We start from the raw sequence: 20,561 nt of genomic DNA, 5'->3' as shown, positions 1-20,561 counted from the left end.
TGCTGAGACACTTGATTATGAAAATAAACTGCTCGATTCCTACTGCTGAATATCTGCACTACAGTTGAAGTTGTAGGAAACCTGTCTATTAATAAATATCAAAGCGAAATGTGTAGTCGAGCTGCACCTCAGTCCACAATGTGAAACTCCCTCAGATTATTACTGAAGCAGTAGTGATTGGTACAAGTAATGATTGGCATAGCATCTCAAGAAGTGACTCACATGGATTTTCTATGTAAAGTACAGGAAGAAATGTGGAAAGGTAGGAGGAGGAGGAGGAGGAAAGTGGATGATAAAAGATGTCTGTGTGCTAATGCTACATTACAATTCTGCAGGTCATGTCAGGTAATGAGATAATGTCAGGTTCAGATGGGAATCCATTCAGTCATCAATAATGAAACATCATGCTCCTTTACCAGAACCTGCCTTGTGGTTATGTTTCATCATTAAACTTACTTCAATAATAATAACTGTTTCGCCCACAAAATATACAGTCAATTCACTTTACAATATATTCTGTATAGCTCAGTGGTTAGAGCACTCGCCTGGCAAGTGAGAAAACTGGGCTCGAATTCTGGCAGGGCGAAACCTTGGGCAAGTTTTCTTACTCCACACGCCTGATAATAATCCCTCAAGAGAAAAAAATAAAATAATAAATTGGTCACTTCAATCCACAACTGTTTGTGGGATACTGCTGTCGCAATTGGCTGCCGCATTTCGCCCACAAATATACAGTCAATTCACTTTACAATATATTCTGTGAAGCGTTTTGAGACTTCCAGAAGATGTGAAAAGCACTATATCAAATGCAAGGATTATTATTATTAGTTATTATTATTCTGTGATGCACTTTGAGATGACTCCAAGACGTGATAAGGCGTTATATCAAATGCAAAGATTATTATTAGTCTTATGTATATTTCGTACAGCATCTGTTATTTGTTTATGCTTCATAAGAGTGACTCCAGTCTTTGTTTATTACTTTTATTTGTTTTCAAGAATTATTACTAAAGAACTACATAAAAGGCATTGAATTGCAGTCCTTGGATAGCGTGATCGCTAGAGGCAAATGAAAAATATTGTATTAAAATATTTATTACATCTTTAAAATGAAACAAGCTGCAGTTCCTGATAAAATATTTGTAATTGTTATTAATTGTTATATAAACGGTGAAAGATGTCATTTAATCACCTCAATGATTCGCTGCAATCTAAACAGAATAAAATGAAATGTTATTTATTTTCAGCTCTTTCATTACCTCTTGTTAATTCTTCACCCTCACACATGTGCAGTGATGCAATTGCACAAACCAATGGGTTTATCAACAATAACAACAACAACAAGATTACATTTGTATAGCGCCTTTCATGTCGGGAGGACGTCCCAAGGTGCTGACTGAAGAGAAAATTAAACAAAGACAAGTCAGCGCTCACGCCACAGTATTCTGTCCATAAAATTGATCATTCCTTCATGGTCACTTGTGGAATATTGCTGTGTGCAAATTGTCTGCTGCATTTCCTATGAATACACATTCACTGCTACACCTAAATTCTATGAAGCACTTTGAAACAACTCAATGATGTGATAAGCTGCGATATCAAAAGCAAGGATTTTTTTTATTATCATTAAAGTCTGTGTAATGATGAAACAAAACCACAAGGCAGGTTCTGGTAAAGGAGCATGGTTTTTCAATATTGATGACTGAATGGATTCCCATCTGAGCCTGACATTACCGCATTACATGACATTGCCTGCAGAATTGTACTGCAGCATTAGTACACAAACATCTTTTATTATCTACATCCCTCCTCTCCCCTTTCCAAATTTCTTCCCATAAGAAACTCCCTCTGGGCAATAGTGACTTGTGTATGGAGAGGTATCCCATGGGGTTGGCAGCCCTCTAGCACATCACCCAAGATGCTTTCTCTGTGTGTGACAGCTATGTTGGCAACATAGGGAAGCTAACGGTCGAGCTCATTTCAGTTTACACATGTGGACTTTCCAGCAGGTGGCACTCAACAGGAGTGAGCAGCAATATCTAATTACCCATACAATTTTTTTATCCGCAATGGGGCCCAATGCTAATTAGCATGGATAATCAACTTTTTATTGTAGTCTTGTACTGCACTTATCATGGGTGAGTGACTTGTTGAGTTTTTACCAGGCCCAAGTCAGTACTGCTGGGTAAGATATAGCTGCTACAAAACATGGCACAGACCGGGATTTGAAACCGGAACATATTCCCAAGTTGTGCTGCACATAGCTGCACTTAGTGTATTCACCCATTGAGTCATCATGGGAACTTGTTAAATAGCTGTATTTCAGAAATGCAGTCTATAATTTAAGGGCGCTGTCCTAGTTTCCTTCTGGTGTTTTGTAGAACCTTACTTGTGCAAATGGATGCTTTTATGCCATAGAAAATCACGGTCACTACACTTGAATTCCTTTGAAGCATGATAACATGACATCGTAGCTTTTCTTTTTTTCCCCCCCTCACTGTAAAATCTGGTAAAAAAGGGAGAAAGAGAGCGAGAGAAAGCACTACAATAAATTGCGAATAATGACAGATCGAGTGTTTCTTGCTCACTAAAACCCTTTTCCCTAACTTTAAACAGAATGCAGGACATGCAGCAGAAGTGAGCAAAGCACTTCATTAATGTAAGCTCATAGTCCAGCAGATAATTCAAATCTTTTACAATAAACACCACATGCTACTCTGCAGGCAATTTGCTTGTTAAACATTGTTATGCATGAGTTCACAAGATATCAATATACATTTTCAAAGCAAACCCAAGGTCGAACCTCAGCATTGCACTGTGGCAGAAATATTCCAGATGCTATCAGAAATGCAGTGTATGGAAAGAGAACAGAGGGGTGCTAAAAGCCTGGCAACAACAAAGAGCAAGAAACATGGACTTGTTTAAAAAGATACAATTCGTATTTCCCTATAATATTGTCCAGAAAACCCTATCTGGGGAGAGTTTAATAATAATAATAATCCTTGCATTTGATATAGGGCCTCATCAAGTCTTCGAAATGTCTCAAAGCACTTACAGAATATAGAATAAAGTGAATTGACAGTATATTTTGTGGGCGAAACGTGGCAGCCAATTGTCCACAGCAGTGTCCCACAAACAGTCGTGGATTGAATAACCAAATTATTATTACATTCTATCGCGCTAATTTGAAAATCATATTTTCTTCTTGTGCTTTATGATTGGATTAGTACCTCTCACCTAAACAACAACAGCAACAAGATTACACTTGTATAGCGCCTTTCATGTCGGGAGGTCGTCCCAAGGCGCTGGACAGAGTGCAGCATTTCAGACCCGAGCTGGGGTTGGGGGGGAAGGGAGGGGAGAGGAAGGGGGGTGACCAATGGCATGGTCGAAAGGAGGGTCTTGAGGCGGGACTTGAAGGAGGCTAAGAGGGGGTGAGGCGGAGTGATTGGGGAATGAAATTCCAGAGGTTGGGGGCAGAGTGGCTGAAGGCTCTCCCGCTAATGGTGGGGCGCGTAGGTCAGGGGACGTGGAGCAGTCAGAGCCGGCTGAGCGGAGGGAACGGTCGATTTGATAGGGGGTTAGGAGGTCTCAGCGGTAGGGTGGGGCGAGGCCATGGAGGGCTTTGTATGTGAAAACCAGGATCTTGAACTGGATCCTCTGAACAACAACAACAATAACATTCCATTTATTGAGCGCCTTTCACGTCGGGAGGACGTCCCAAGGCGCTGAAGAATAGGGGGCCAGTGGAGTCGGGCGAGAATGGGAGAGATAGGGTCATGGAGTTTGGTGTGGGAGAGGACACGGGCTGCAGAGTTCTGGATTATCTGCAGCCTGTGGAGGGAGGAGTTAGGAAGGCCAACAAGCAGGGAATTTGCTTAGTCGAGCCTGGAGGTGATGAAGGCATGAACAAGAGTTTCAGTGGCCTGAGGGGTGAGGTAGTGGCAGAGTCGGGCGATGTTATGGAGGTGAGGGAAGGCAGAGCGGGTTATGGCTTGAATGCGGGGGAGAAGACAGTTGAGGGTCGAACAAGACTAGGCTCCTGACTGGCTCGGTGAGTTGTAGTGTGCAACCATGGAGTGAGAGAGATAGGAATCGAACCAGGCAAGGGCAGATCCATGAAGATTGAGTAAAGCGGAGAGGCGGTGTATGAGGATGGAGTGGTCGACAGTGTCGAAGGGGGCAGAGAGGTCGTAAGAGGACAAGAGGGAGCCCTGATCACAGATGTTCAGAAAGTCACTAGTGACTTTGACCAGGGCTGTTTCCGTGATGTGGGCAGCGCAGAAGGTGGATTGGAGGGCTTCAAGGAAGGAATGGCGGGAGAGAAGAGAGCGGAGCTGGGACGCAACGACTCGTTCCAGGACCTTGGAGAGGAATGGGAGGTTAGAGGTGGGGCGGTAGCTGGAGGGGAGGGTTGGATCAAGGGAAGGATTTTTCAGGATGGGGATGATGACAGCTGTTTTTAGTGGGGTGGGAACTGAACAGGTGGACAGGGAGAGGTTGGTAACATCGGATAGGAAGGGGGCCAGAAGGTGGTGGTGGGAGATGAGGAGAGAGGTGGGGATGGGATCGAGGGAGCAGGTGGTGGGTTTGAGTTTGCGGACAGTCGTGATGAGGGAGGGAGAGATAGGGTCGAAGGAGTATAGGGGGGGATAGGTGGAGGGTGGGTTATGAGGGAGAGATGATTTGGGAGTGGCTGTGGCTGGGGCTGAGGTGGCCGAATGTATCCCCTCGATTTTAGATTCGAGGAAGTTCAGCATCTCCTCGCAGTTGGAGTTTGAGGAGGGGATAGCGAGGTATGGGAAGGTGGATGGAGGAGACGGTTAGTGGTGGAGAAGAGAAGCCAGGGGTTGTCCTTTGCCTCCAAGATAATCTTGGAGAAGAAGGAGGATTTGGCGGAGGCAGGAGCGCAGTGGTAGATCTTGATATAGTGAAACCAAATCTGCCGATGGACCGTTAATTTGGATTTGGTCCAGGCGCGTTCGGAAGCTCGCACTTGTGCCTTGAAGAAACGGAGATGGCTGGTGTAACAGGGGAATTTATGGGAGAAGGAGGCAGTACGGGAGGTGAGGGGGTCAAGGGAGGCCAGAATGGAGGAGAGGGAGTTGTGGAGAAAGGCGAGTGAGGAGGGGAGATCGGTCAGTGAGGCCCAGAGATGTAGGAGTTCAGATGACTCCAGGGCAGTGGAGAGGGAGGGAGAGGAANTTTTTTTCCATGGATGGTATGTAATGGTGGAGGGTTGGGAAAGGGGAAGGGGCACTGAGGTGTTGAGGGAGATGAAGTGCTGGTCCAAGATGGCTTTATCGACGATGGTGATGTCCGAGACAGTGAGGCCTCGGGTGATCACCAGGTCAAGGGGGTATAATGGAGAGCTGATTATCCACACTAATTGGGATCAGTCCCATTGTGGTTAAGGAAATAGTATGGACAACTGGACATAATGCTGGATACAAATTGGCTACAATGCTAACCCAAAAAAAATCTTCCATTAGGAGGAATTCTATCACGATTGGGTCCGATCACATTGCCCGCCCTTCTCTCTCTCTGACTTTCTTTCTCTCATTCTCTGAGTATTTGTCAGTCTCTCTCTCTCAGTAAATTTCTGAATCTCTGTCCAATCACAGTCTCCAATCCTATTCTATAAATTGATAAATAGGCTTTTATTGTTTTCCTAAGGAAGAAAATCTCAAAGGTGTGTGCATGTGTGAATTAGCACTTGTGTGGGCAGGGTTGCTATGGATGTCTATGGAAATGGCATCCCCTGTAATTTCCTGTTGACTTCTTTCAAAAGTCCTTAAGTAAAATAAAATGTTCTGGCATTCTGGCATGGTTACTCTCTTACTCCCAATTTGCTCATTTTTTTTAAACCTTATGTTTTCTTGCCACTGAATGATTGGCCTTGCCAAAGAATTTGCCTTTGAATCTTCAACATTTTAATTACATCTCATTTCCAAGGAATGCAGGCTCAACTTTCTTAATCTTCCCTCAGCACTTGAATTCCTAATGCCTGGAATCATCCTGGCTGCTCCCCTCAGTTACTCATCTCAAATGCAAATGTATTTACTTTGACCACATAACCAAAAATATGTGTAGAGCTGCACATGAAGACAAGATCAAGATGGATCTTAGCTGGAAGCTTATCAAGCTGTTCAATGTGGTGGTGGGTTTGGTCCTGTATTGGTTCCAGACATGCTTACTCAGTGTGCATTTTCATCTAATAATTTTCTTCTAATAATAATTTTTGAAGGAATTATTACCCCTAGAAAAAAGATCTGCCAATCGACTAACAACTGGGTTCCTATTTACTGCTAGGGAAACAGGCGTGTGGATTAAGGAAACTTGCCCAACATTTCGCCCTGCTGGGAATTAAACCCAGGTCTTTCGCTTGCCAGGCGAGTGCTCCAACCACTGAGCATCACAACTCCAAATGAAGCTACAAGTATTAATTTTAACACATAAAGATCCCAAGCATTCTGTAGTGTTGCAGAGTAACAGATTTTACCATCTCGAAATTACCCATATTGTTATTGGGAGTTAACTTAGAAAATCATAAACACACAGACACACACATACAAACACACACATCCAAACCAAACTTTGCATGATGTATTATATGGTGCAATTAAATTTAACTAAATAAAAATAAAATAGTGGCAGATAATTTCATTGAAGTAAATGCTTGGTCCTCAGAATTGTAGAGTTTACCATTATTTTCAGATATTCATGCCCCAATGAGCAAATAATGGCCTCTCCTTTGAAAAATGCTGGTATATTAAGTATGGGTATTGATCTCTGAACGTTATTGCCCTCTCAATGAAGATTCTCTTGAGCTTCATTTAGCAACCAATGGTCTAACTATATTTAGACATTGACCATTTGAAAATCATAGCCTAAAATCTGTATAGTGTAATATATTGGTCAGGCAACCTTTTGTGTAATAGAGTATATTGGTGTACCAATGTACTGCACCATTGTACCAACCTTTTTAATGTTTGATTTAATGGAGCTCGAACTAACTGGATAAAATCCCATGTTATTTATTCTATGACACAATGCATCTGAAAGCAATAATCGTATATAAATTGGAAACATTGATGTAGCTGGCTAACATTAAGTATTGTTTTAATGTGTCATCCAATTAGTCAACTTTTTAAAGGTCTTTTTTTTTACAAAATGAAACAATGCTACATTCTGTAATTTTATTTAAATCGCCTTCAGCCAGTGAAGCCCAGAGTTTCTATATATATTCCATATATTCTTGTATTTAGTATCGGTCGTGTGAAGAATTCTGGAACACTTGTGTAAAGCAAATGGAATGCTCATGGGTGCAAAGAAAATGCAATGAAATAGAAGGAGATGCTGTTTACTGAAATCAAATACATGGCAACTGAGCAGATAAATGCACTCCCCATAATTCATTGTTTTCTTATGTAGGAGAAGTTCTATTTTTTTTTACTGATTCAGACGCTCATTCTATCACTTTGTTTAATATTTTAGGAAGCCATTAGCCAATTAAAACACTTAACCAGCTGGTTTAATGCTTCAGTTTATCATGATCTGGTTGGTGATCCAGGAAAGTTAGGTGAATGTGAATTAGAGTCTCCAACACTTGCAAGTGAATAAGATCAGTTTGTGTTGCTTAGCTATACAAGCACTAAAAATCCTCCAAAACCGGGACTGAATAATTCATATTTATGGATGGCATCACAGCCCACAATCCTGTCTTTATCAGATTCCCACACACACATCTCCAGCAAGAATCACTGGATAGCAATCAGGAGTGAATAAACTCACTGAGCCATTGGGGAGCTAATCAGTGACAATTTGATGGAGTTTGGGCTCATGTTTGTTTCAACAGGAGGTTTCGGATAAAATAGGTTTGCGCTCACAGAAGGCTGGCTCTCTGGATTCAATGCTGCTCTAACTTCATCTCTCAGTTTTATAAAGCACAGAAAATGTCTACACAACTTTAAGTAATGATGTCTATGATTTCTATAGTTTGCACGGATGTGTGACATATCTTATGTCAAACATAAATGTAATTCCCTAAAGAATTTTAATCAGAATTACAATAGATGTATAAATGCAGTCTTTGATAATAAAATATCTGAAAAGTACATTCTGGGAATCCATTTACAAAGCAACAGTCCCTTGTTCTTTTAATTAAAAGTCAAGCCACTGTGTAAATTAAGCAGCAGATGATGACTGGCAAGGCCTTTACAGTGTTTAAAAATTCCCAGTCATAGTTCTATGTCAACACGCATTTGTTCAAGCATGACATATTGCTCATTTCTATTCATTGCAGACATAGTATAATCTGCTAGCTATAGTTTCTGTTCAAAAGCAGACAGACACTGCATCCATTTCAATAACCTACCAATTCAAATGGTCCTTTTCAAACTTTCAATACAAACTCACAGGATCACTAGAGGTTTGGAACACGTGAGCTTATCCCACCAAACACCAACCATACTGTCTTCCCATTAAAGAATGAATGTCGTCTTTTAAAGAATCCAATATCTTGCCATCAAATTCTTTCTCACCTCCTCATTTAAAGTGGGCATTCTTGTCCTGCTTTTTTGGCATCTAATTAAATATTATTTGATTTACTTTCTTTATCCCGTTAACTATCTTATATACCCAATCTCACCAATCTAGTCCTTCTTATTCTTCCCTCAAAATCAGTACCCAGCCTTCCAGTTTGCTTTGCTTATTGCTGCCTTACACTTTCACCCACAAAATATAGAGTCAACTCACTCTACAGTTTTTTCTGTGAAGCGCTCTGAAATGTCTCAAAGACATGATAAAGGCACTATATCAAATGCAAAGATCATTACTAGTATTACACTGCTGGAATAGTATGAGGAACGAGCTAATTCATGGCTCCTTTTATATTGTGGTTCGAGAGGCACAGACGGCAACTGTAAAGTGGAGGCATTGATCAATCCAGTGGTGGTTTATCCATACCTGTCCTTTTGCCCTTAGACTTCACCACACACTGTAGGTGTTACAGCGTAAAGATATTCTACGTATTTACAGAACAACTGAGGTTATGAAATTTGTGATGCATTTTTTTTAGCGTTTTATCATAAACAAAATAGTGGCAGGATACATATCTGAATAGCAAGCAAGCTTTGCTCCCAATTTCTGCTGCTGTTATTTTAGGAGCTAAGTGGTAAAAATATATTTTAAGAAAGATTTTGCTTGTGTGCAATGTATCAGACACAACTTTTCATTGTGAAGAAAGAGACACCTCACTGCACAGACAGTAACTGGTGCTAAAAGGCTCTGCTAAAATGTAGCGCTGAGAAATGTAACTACTTTATATTATGGTCACCCAAGGCAAACTAGTACAATAAAAGCAGTTTAATACCCAAAGGACTTTCTGAACATGTCCCTTTGGCAAGTTCCATTCCATCCATGGGGTTCATTCGCCTCCTAATATCACTTCCAAAAGACATTGATATCTTGTACTTGACTACATTTGCCAGGGATCTGCCTGGATGAACACCCTGACAAGCTCACTTTGCTAGTTTTATGCTTCTTGCTCTGATTCCAGATTTCCTCCCCTCTTTCCTGGTTTATCTGCAAATTTAATCAGATTTCAAGCTGCAAATCAAAGTCATTTATGCACGCAAGGAACATGGTGAGATCCCTGTAGAGAACCCACTCAAAATCTTCACATAGCCCATCTCTAAATTATTGTAGAAACAACACCCAAAATGTTCCTGTGCAATGTTAAAAAAGCTGTTAGTAATTTTCTGAATACAACCCTCATGTTCCCAATTTATATATAATCCAAGTTAGCTAACACCATTACATTTACTTTCTCGGTGATAGTTCAAAAACGAATCTTGCAGAATGAAAAGGATTTAAGAACAGGATAAGTGACCAAAACATACTCAACTTCTGAATGCATAACCAATTATTTCGATTTAGACAACCTCTTTGATTGGCAACAAAATAAATGTTTCTTGATTGAATATTTCTTGAATATAAACCTATGCTATTTTGCTATTTAATAGCATAAATCTATTAATCTATTATTTTGTTGGCCAACCAAAAAGAATGGCCACCACTGACTCTTGAGTTCTTCAGTGGAGCATTCAGCTAGTTAAGAAAACAATGAGTTACACAGCTTGAACTTTCGCCGCTGGGAATCAGATCCATTTCATTTTCTGTCACATTTTTAAAAAAAAATGCAGGCACACTCTCAAGGAGTACATTTAAAGAGATCAGTGGGTTCAGAACAAGTGACCCATGTGTTCAATTGCTAAACTTTAAAAAAAAACACAGTGGTGTAGAGAGGATAAGTCTATCTACAATCTTTCGTAACAAAGCAATTTAAAAAAATGTGGTCCCATATAAATTTAAACATTGTACTTTTCCCTGTTAATAGGAAATTGCGTATGACAAGTATTAAAATGAAATGTTGAGTTGAAAAAAAGTTTAATAAAAGCTGATGAAGCTCACAGTTGAAATATTACAAATAAAGTGTTAATTAAAGTGCTGAACATATTGAGCCAAAAGGCTTTTTTTTATCATGTTCTTAGTTCTTTTGTTCTTAAAGATCTATCTCTACTTTTACGACTGTTCCCTCGTTAAAGTAACCTCAGAAAAAAACTTGCATACCAGGACATCCTCGAGTATTAATTGCAACTGAGTGACAAATCAGCACTCAATAAATCCTCGTAATTACAATTTTGTTCTTACTAACATGAAAAGATTGGCATCCAATTTTCAGATGCTGGCTAAAGTCAAGTTCAATTCAATCAACTTGAACTGATGAATCACTTTCCAGATATTTCACTTAAAGGCAAGTAAATGCAATTCATTTAAAGCAATAATGGATGTGTGGGAGTACACATACACAAAATCAAGCATAGGTTAGTTGACTGAGGAGCAGCCTGCTAGACTGATTCCATCAATTAACATGCTCCCCTCAATCTTCCATTAAATGACTGAGTGAAAGGTTATTATGATTGTTTTACCCAAGGTTTGTCTGAGTGGCTTGAGAGTATGATTGGGATCAATCACGAAAACATATCTGTGTGCCAATGTTGGAATGGATCCTTTAGCAAATACAAAATATGTCACAGGCTGTGAAGTGAGGATTTATTGGAAAGAGATGATGCAACAGCTGTTGAAAAGGTGAATGGAAAGGGAGGTGACGAAAGCAATTTAGGTTTTAAAATAAAGCAATAAGAACTGTGGTAATTGGCAGCTACGTATTCATCACTTGCTGAAGATGAATGGATATTGAGCTGTGTAGCAAAGCAAGAGAAAATGCAGAAATCATAATTTGATAATGATAGAGAAAATCTACACCCCAGAGGTAAAGTGTACAGGCTAGGGAAAAGCTGGAAGGGATGCATGAAAGAATAAGTGAGAAAGGTAACAAGTAACTGTTTAACACACTATGTGAAGCAGAATACTGGAGCAGATGCTGTATTACGTTGAGCACTTAAGACTGCCATCAGGTATAACAAAATTCTAGTCTCTGTGGGCTAATCAGTGTCTCAGGGTTTCAGTTCACACATTGTGGTGCTGAAATCATGGTAATATTACTGTACTAAAAGCTATCCAAATGCTAATGGTTCTTTATTGCTCTGACATAACTCCAACCTGCAAACACCTAAATTACAATTTAAATCTCTTGACACTTAATAGAAAAGTGCACAATCAGCATCCTTCCGCAGCCTCTCATTTGGCTAACTTGTTCTCCATCTATTTCAACTTCATCTAGTGATCAATACTAGCTGCCAATTATTACTTCATTGCCCCTAGTACTAATTTACAGAATGCTTCACCTTTCCTTTTTCTTCTTTGCTGAAAATTGAAGACGTCTCAAATGCAAGATTTATTATAAAATTTCTGAAGACAGGTTGCATAAACTTGGTCTCCATTCCCTTCAGTTTAGAAGGTTGAGGGTTGTTCTGATTGAGGTTTTTAAAATAATAAAGAAATTCAATAGGTAGATACCGTAAAACTATTTCCTCTGGTAGGGAGTCCAGAATAAGGGAGCATAACCTTAAGATTAGAGCTAGGCCATTTAGGAGTGAAATCAGGAGGTAGTTTTTCACTCAAAGGATAGTGGAAATCTGGAACTCTCTCCCCCAAAAGGCTGTGGATGCTGGATCCATTCACATGTTCAAGACTCAAGTGGATTGATATTATTAGGTTAGGGTATCAAGGAATATGGGGCAAAGGCAGATAATTGGAGTTGAAGTACAGATCAGCCATGATCTTATAGAATGGTGGAACAGGCTCAAGAGGATGAATGGCCTACACCTGTTTCCATGAGAGAACCAAGTTTTTTTGATATCGTCTGACCTCTCCACATTCATCTCCATGTTTTAAATGTAACATTTTCAGAGTTTACCTTCTGCATCCTTCCTGCACCTCATTTTGCAATTCAGAAGAAAATGTCAGCAACTCAGGATTTGAAAGGTTACATCATCAATGTAACTAGGTCAATCAATGTCATGTTTATGTACAAAAGTAGGAAGTGTACACTTCTCAGCAGCTCCTGACAATCTGTTTGACGATATACAGTAAACAGGCTTTGGTCTTTAAATGTACAAGTAAATTTGTTCACTCCAAGGATTAATATTCAGCAATCAATCAGAACTGGTTTGTGCTCAAGATATTGGGTTGACTGGTTATAAGTTGGTTTTAATGTCATCGTACAGGCTACAATCAATCTTGAGTTAACACAGCACAAGCACCAAACAACAGAATTACCCTTTAATAGTTCAAAGATTGTGTGAGGGATAATAGAAAGAATATTCCTAAGTAATACAAGACAGAGATGGCTGAGCAAAGTCAAATTAACTCTCAAGGCCAAGAAAGAATAATGGATGCATGGAAATGAGTCTGAATTCACAACTATGTATTTAAAAGATGAAGACAACTATCAGGTCAATTAAAAGAGCTAATAGATCAGGTTAGAATATAAATGGTAAAGACTGAATATATTTCATACAAGGATATGTTCAGTAGAAATGTACAGTAAAACCTCAGAAAATTAGTAGACTTTTTCTCAACACTGTAAAAATGAGGAACAATTGTAGATCCATCCATTCTGACTCAATCTGACATTTATAGAGGACATTCAAGCAAATATTACGAATTCAGGGCGATATCCTAACATTTGGTCATTAAGGCACACACGAGACTTTTTCCCAGCTGGGAACACTGCACATTTTGAGATTGCAGTATCTGAGATTACTGGCAGTCGTAATTTAAGACACATAATCATAAATTAATGGGAATTATTCAAATTGTCTGCTTCACTGAGCAACAAAGGGGAACTTGATTACTATGACAGTGGCAAAAAATGCAAAATGGGTTATAATGCTCTGTTCGCTAGCTATAGGAAGTTTGGTATTTTGTGATTCTAAAGGAATTTCTAGTTGTAAGAAGCGAATACAAAATTTAACATAGCTAATGACCATTACATTACACCACTTAAGAATCAAATACATTGGTAACCGAGTTTTTAAGGCACTGAGCTATCTCCTGTAGTTTGTTAAAAACAATTCAGGAAATCTAACAGATAATCCATCGGAACAAAATCAGTCAACAACTATAGAAGAGGGAAATCCAATATGGATGGAGCACTATATCTGATAAAGTCAATAACATATTGAATTATCCATCAGATCCTCAGAACCATCATAAATCATGGACTAAAGGAAAAAAAAGTTCCACAACACAACAATAATAATCCTTGCTTTTGATATAGCATCATATTATCAAATGTATCAAAGCCCTTCACAGAATTTTGCCAATGTTTAGTGACTACTTGTTGGCAACTGTGGCAGCCAATTTGTGCACTGCTATGTCCTAGAAACAGCTACGTATTGCAAACAATCTGGATGTGAATGATCAATTTTGTATTTGGGGGAATAATGGCTAGGACCCTGGGAGAAATTCACTTCCCTTTTCAAATAGTGTCACACGATCTTTAAAGTCTAACTGAATAGGCAGACAAGACCTCAGTTTATAACATTTCATCTGAAAGATAGTAGGTCTAACAATACAGTGCACCCCCATCTTAGATTAAGAGCTCCAAGGTATGACATGGGACTTGAACCTACAACTTTCTGACTCAGAGGTAAAAATGCTATTAACTGAGCCAGCAGAGAATAGAGAAGCCAGCAGACCCAAAATGAAGTTTTATTTGGTCTGAGCATGTGATGGTAAAATATCACCATCTACTCTGTGAGGGAGATAATATATTTTCAGAAATTGTCTGGGAGCCACATTTATAATGTTTATCTTTTGTCAGCTCACTAATTATATTCCATAAAGTCATTACTTGACATGACTGAAATTTCATGTGCGTATTTGTGAGCTGCACCTGAATTGTGAAAATGTTGCTATCACTCTCGCACTTACAAAATCTTTCTGAAGTTCCAATGCCCATTGGAAGGTCTAAAGTCTAAGACCTTAGACCTAGACAAAGGTCATTAAAACAACAATGGACATTTTTCTGCAGATGAATGATCTTCATCAAGCTCCACCATAACCATCCCGAGATCTCGTACATCTTGGATGACAATGATAAAGCACAAGAGGAAATTGAATCCTCAGGTTCAAGTCATCGAAGATGAGGGATCCAGGTATTCCAACTAAAAATATGCCTGTAGTTTCGGGAGCTGATGACTGAATCTTTTCTGGGAAACATTCAAGTTAAGAAGTTGCATTTGAGCAAGATGTGAATTCAACTGTTTAAGATAGACTTTGGTCTTTAAAGTGAATGCAGCACATTCCCAAATCTCATTGGGAAGGCAGTTTATATATATCTGCTTCCTCAAGCCATGGTGTGTGTACGTGTCCTCAATCTCAGTGATGCACTGATTTATGTCCTGTTTATACCGCCAGAAGCAATGAGCCATCATTTCCAACAGTGGGAGTGAGAATCAGGGGAGGGAAGAATTGTGCACATGTCCAGGTGCATCTAAGTACAAGTGCAGTAGTCCATTAAACCTGTGGTTTTTTTTTTACAATAATTGAAGAATCAGATACACAACTGGCTCTTTTTTCACATTAAGAACTGTTCATTTAAAAGGATCTTGTGTGTTTTTTTCTATTAAGGGACTATTTATGAGCAAAGCCCAAGTTGTTTTCCATCTTCTGCATTCACATTGTAGTTGTGCAAATCACTGTAGAGACCAGCTTCTCAAAATGGTCTTGAAATTTGAAGTTCGCCACAGTTCGCTTTCAGGTTATGTGAATCACCTGAATTTATGTGGTGCAGGAGTAGGGGGGGGGGGAAGCAAAAAGCCTGATTTAAGATGGGCATAAATTATAAAATTTAACTTGCAACATCGCATCAGGGAGTAGAGGTTAAGCAGCAGGTCAAACAAAGGGACGCAACTACAGATTAAGTCCTTTATCTGGTCTGCTATCCCAACTGGAGAACAGGCTGCACAGATATTTTCCCATTAGGTGATGGTTATTTCATGTATGGCTTTGCACACAATTAATAATAATAATCCTTGCATTTGACATAGCACCTTATCACATCATCAAGACGTTGAAAGTGCTTCACAGAATATAATGTAAAGTGAATTGACTGTATATCTTGTGGGCGAAACGCGGCAGCCAATTGCGCACAGCAATGGCCTACACACAGTCGTGGATTTACTGACCAATTTTTTTTGTGGGATGATTTCTCTCGGAAAGCGATCCGCCAATTGACTTACAACTAGGTTCCTACTTCCTACTTCACTTTACAGTGTATTCTGTGAAGCGCTTTGAGACGTCTCGAAGACGTGATAAGGCACTATATCAAATGCAAAGATTATTACTGCTAGGTAAACAGAGGTGTGGAATAAGGAAACTTACCTACTGTTTCACCCTCCCTCTCTCTCGAATCAAACCCAGGTTCTGTCTCTTGCGAGGCGAATGCTCTAACCACAATGTTACAGGACTCCAAAATTCACCGTTTTTCCTTTGTACCTTTGAAAAATCCCCAACTAACCTCAATGAACAATGGAAAATTTCATTACTCCAATTACTAAGGACATGCTGAAAAAGCTAGAATTGGTTGGAACATCATGTATTGGGAGCATCTCAAGAGGATACCTTCATTCTGGCTTCACAGTCAATTGAGCTTGAAAGTATAGCGTTCAGTCAATCAGAACATTATATTTTTAATACTGATTGAGTCTTGGATTGAGAACACCTGTTAGTCAGTCATAATGCAGCATACAAATTACTGTAGCCACATATCTCAATAAGGTGATATGACCTTAAAAGGTGATACAACCAGTCTCATAGTGGAAGGATTGCCCTCAGCACATCTCTAAACATTACAAAATATAAAAAATTGTTAACCTCTTATCATCTTTCTTAAATCAATTTAGAAAATTGTAACAAAATCAATACATCACGAGCTTAGGAGCAAAACATGATCACGGGAGTTTCTCCTGAGAAATACCAACTTTGATTAATAAATTGCTGCAGCTGGCAAAATATTCCCTAAACTCATCAAAAACATAATGCTGTAGAATATAAGCTCCCAATAGATTTTTGTTTATTTAAACACTTCATAATAAAATACAAAGTTGTACATTTTTAAGAAATGGAGTGACAAAGAACAGTGCCATTTTCCTAAATGGATTTTCGTTTTTCAATTAATGCCTAATACCTGTGGTTGAGGACTTGCTAATTGAGTTTCATGCACATTTTCAACATTGTTGAAAGTACCAATCTCTCCTCTCTTATGCTTTCAGAAACTGAACATGCACTTTGCAAAACATACAATTTTTACACCAATCAATACTCCAGCTGGCAACATTTTGCATTTGTAGAAGGATTAACGTCACAAAAATGCTCAGGAACACTTAACCAAAAATTTGACATATGTTTTGGGCCCTATTTTGCAACCGTTTCCCATTACGAAATTTACCTGAAAATTGCCCCAAATTGTAGTAGTTGAGCTGACCTGCACTCTGTTCTCAAGTTCATGATATTTTTAGAAACGTGGAAGTATAACCACAAAAAAGATAGGAAACCCAAGATAATTGAGCAAGCGGTACAGATGAATGGCAGTAGAGACCATGGCAAGGAAGGTTCCACATTTGAAAGTGGATCTAATTCTTCCTCTCAGTTTTGGTTTCTGTGTATTTGAGGATTTGCCATGTATTTTTAATATATCAGTTTTCTCTGCAAATTAACCTGGTACCACTACATCTGGAATTGTATTATGTACCATGCAAGAGAAACATCACTTCAGCACAATACAGCACAAGGTATTGCGTTCAGAAATCATTAGTCTTCCACAAAGTAGCACTGTGAGCCAAGTAAGATGAATAAAGTGCTGCTTTAGGTTGCAGGCAATGTAAAGCTCAGGAATATCTTGAGAAACAGATGTGCAACAATATTAGTGAACCTGATCTATAGATAACCTTATTAGTGCAGCAACAAGATGTGCAGTATCAAAGTTTTATTTAGCCAATATCCAAGACTCGAACTGCATACTGTGCTGGTATAACACACAGGAAAGATGATACAATGCTGTCATAGTTCCAGTGAAATCCTCAGTGACATGCACCAATATTGGGTCAAACTGCAATGGCAGTAAAAAAACATGCTGATAATTCTCTAAGAAGCACTATGGTTCGTGCTACTTCATGTTGAAAGGTTTTGCAGTTATCAGTAAATAATTGATGCAGTCAGATATTGGGACATTAAGAAAACTTGGATCACTGAACTTATAATTGCTATTCAAGCATGCTTAAGTTATCATACCAAAGGGAATAGCTCATCTTTTGAAGGAAACTCCAAGAGTTGCTACTATTCCTATCAAAGCATATTCGTTCTATATACAGAAGTAAGATGAGTTTCTCTGTTGTGTCTTAGCATATGCCTTTCATAAGAGCAAGATTGTACAATTCAGCTTTGGATGGTTTAAACTTCAGGGTATCCCTAGAGTGAACACACCTAAATCTCTTCTTTAGTAAGTTATTGGACAAGATTTATGAACTTGTTAAACTAATGCTCAGATGATATCTGGAAGCTGCTTCTAGTTGTCACACTCCACAGTTTCAATGGGTGACTAAGATCTCTTTGATGGTTGGCCAACAAAATATATTTTCTTGATTGAATATTTCTTGATTTATATTCTTGAAATATTCAATCAAAAAAGACTGAAAACACATTACCTAGACTCGTGCGAATTTTCAGGAAGGCCATTTCTTGATGGCCTTGTGGGCCACAGGTTGGCGATAACTGTTTTTGATGAAGAGGTTGAGTGTTAAACTGAATCACTTTGCAATCATCTAAAGGATCATTTTCTGAGCAATGTGAATGACTGCACATTAAGGACATAGAAGGCTGATGATGCTCACTATCAGATTGACCGAGGGCATGATACCTCCACATGGCTACAGACCACTAACAGGCACTTCTAAAAAAAGAAACTGAAGTCATCAGAAAAAAAAACATACATTTTCTGCTGCGTGTGGCCCAGTGTGTTGACATTCCTGGAACATACATGAAACCGCCAGCCTTCTGGAACAGTCGATCAAATATCATTTAAAGAAGAGCTTGATGCTGCGATGGGAGGGTGGATATTCTGGAGGGCAAAGTCAAATAGACTGAAAAGCCTTTTTCATCCAGTTATTCTTCAATCTTGTGGTTTTTTTGTCTCTTGAATGGAGGTGGATGTGATATTCTTATCATTACCAACAAATTTGATGGAATCAACTTGGCTAAGAATGGTTCTTGCTAATTTGACTGCCACAGGTAATATTGTCAAAATTGCTGAAGAGCCATTTAATTCCATGGTTACTGTTTGACATAGTATAGACATTACCTCTTTTCCTGAGCCTGGACTTTGTTCCAGTGATGCTCTCCATCTCAGTTACTCAAAGTGTGCATAATATGTGGTTCATCTCTCTTGTTATTACATTATCCTTTAGTCTTGTCCCTCCTCTGACAAACACTCAAAGTCACCCACAGTAAGATCTCCCATTATCCATCAAATTGACAGATTTAATCCTGCAGTAATATTAATGCTTAAGTCTAAGTAGGATTATTTTGCCAGTGGCTTACTTAACTTAATTGGACATATCCTAATATGTGTATCATCTGATTTATTTATTTCAATAGTATGCAGGTATTACTGAGTTAAATTTGTGTCAAAAAGTGACTTGGCTTGACCACTGTCTAAATGCACAATAATGATCATATATGAGCATTTTCTACATGGAGCCAAATTGGCAACAAATATTAGATATTTGGAATATAGAGACATGTAGCACAAATACTGGTACAGGTTGGGTTAACTGCAGCTTGAATCCAAAAACCCACAGGTGCCTAAATATGAGCAGTTCCAGTCCTCCTGTTTTCCATATGCTTCTAAATTGAGCAATAATCTCACACAGTCAAATTAGCACTTATGTCACACTTATGAGGCTATTGCTCTAACCACTAAGCTACAGAACTCCACTTTTAAAGCCTGGTTTGAGCATGAATCAAAATAACTTTTTAACAGATGACACTTCCAGATAAAAAATAATTATAATAATCCTTGCATTTGATGTAGCACCTGTTCACATCATAGAGACATCTCAAAGTGCTTCACAGAATATACTGTAAAGTGAATTGACTGTATATTTTGTGGGCAAAATGCGGCAGCCAATTGTGCATAGCAGTGTCCAATAAAAAGTCATGGATTGAGAGACGACATTTTTTTTGTAGCGGAATTATTACCCCCATTTAATGAATATTAATAATTAATGTGAAACTTGCAAAGATACCAAATTAAATAAGCTCTAATTTCCAATTGTATGAAAAATTACAATGGCAACAGAATCCAGGCATTACACTACCAGAGCAAGAATCTTAAGTTTGCTGGGGAAGATTCTTACCCAAACTGCGGGTTGGGATCAACGAGAGGTGCAGGGAAAGGGGGCGGAGTAGGGAAGATGACCGAAGGTATGGTCGAAAAGGAAGTTCTTGGGAGGGGCTTTTAAAGAGGCAAGGGAGAGAATGAGGCGCAGGGGTTCTGGGATGGAGTCCCAGAGGGTGGGGGCAGGAAGGCTGAAGGGCCAACCGCTGATAGTGGAGCAGGCAGGGCGGAGGGCACGGAGCAGACCCGTGCATGCAGAGCAGAGGAAACAGACAGGATGCTAAAGTTTTAATAGGTCACAAGGACAAGGATTTTGTACTCGATCCTCTAGGGATTGGGTAGCCAATGAACCCGGGCAAGGATGAGGGTGACCAGCTTATGAAGCTGAGTACGAAAGAGGCCACAAGTTGCAGAGTTCTGAATAATCTGCAGCTTGTGGAAGGAAGAGTTGGGAAGTACAGCAAGCAGGGAGTTAGAGAAGTCAAGCCTGGATGTAATGAAAGCGTGCATGAGGGTTTCAGTAGCCTGAGGGGAAAGATAATGGTGGAGGTGGGGGAAGGCAGTTGAACCATATACTTTATAAAAAGAATAAGCCATTTTCCAAATATATCTTTCAATATAATTTGTGTCAGATACCTGATTTGAATCATTCAGTCTTGAAACCCATATTGTACTCAACAATAGGATCATCTGA

The 20,561-nt window shown here is 39.2% G+C and overlaps 1 protein-coding gene across 1 annotated transcript in view; it reads right to left on the bottom strand.

The window, feature by feature from the left end:
* Positions 1–18,396, bottom strand: part of LOC103180487 (low-density lipoprotein receptor-related protein 1) — a 552,054-nt gene extending 533,658 nt beyond the window's left edge. Inside the window, exon 1 of the mRNA XM_042336207.1 lies at positions 18,177–18,396. Within this exon, the coding sequence (XP_042192141.1) occupies positions 18,177–18,396 (220 nt within the window). The remainder of the gene's footprint in view (positions 1–18,176) is intronic.
* Positions 18,397–20,561: the final 2,165 nt, after the last annotated feature.

This window comes from Callorhinchus milii, unplaced genomic scaffold (genome assembly GCF_018977255.1).
Source record: "Callorhinchus milii isolate IMCB2004 unplaced genomic scaffold, IMCB_Cmil_1.0 Scaffold6, whole genome shotgun sequence".
Taxonomy (NCBI): domain Eukaryota; kingdom Metazoa; phylum Chordata; class Chondrichthyes; order Chimaeriformes; family Callorhinchidae; genus Callorhinchus; species Callorhinchus milii.
The sequence above is the reverse complement of the archived record's forward strand: the minus strand, read 5'-3'. Positions and strand labels throughout refer to the sequence as shown.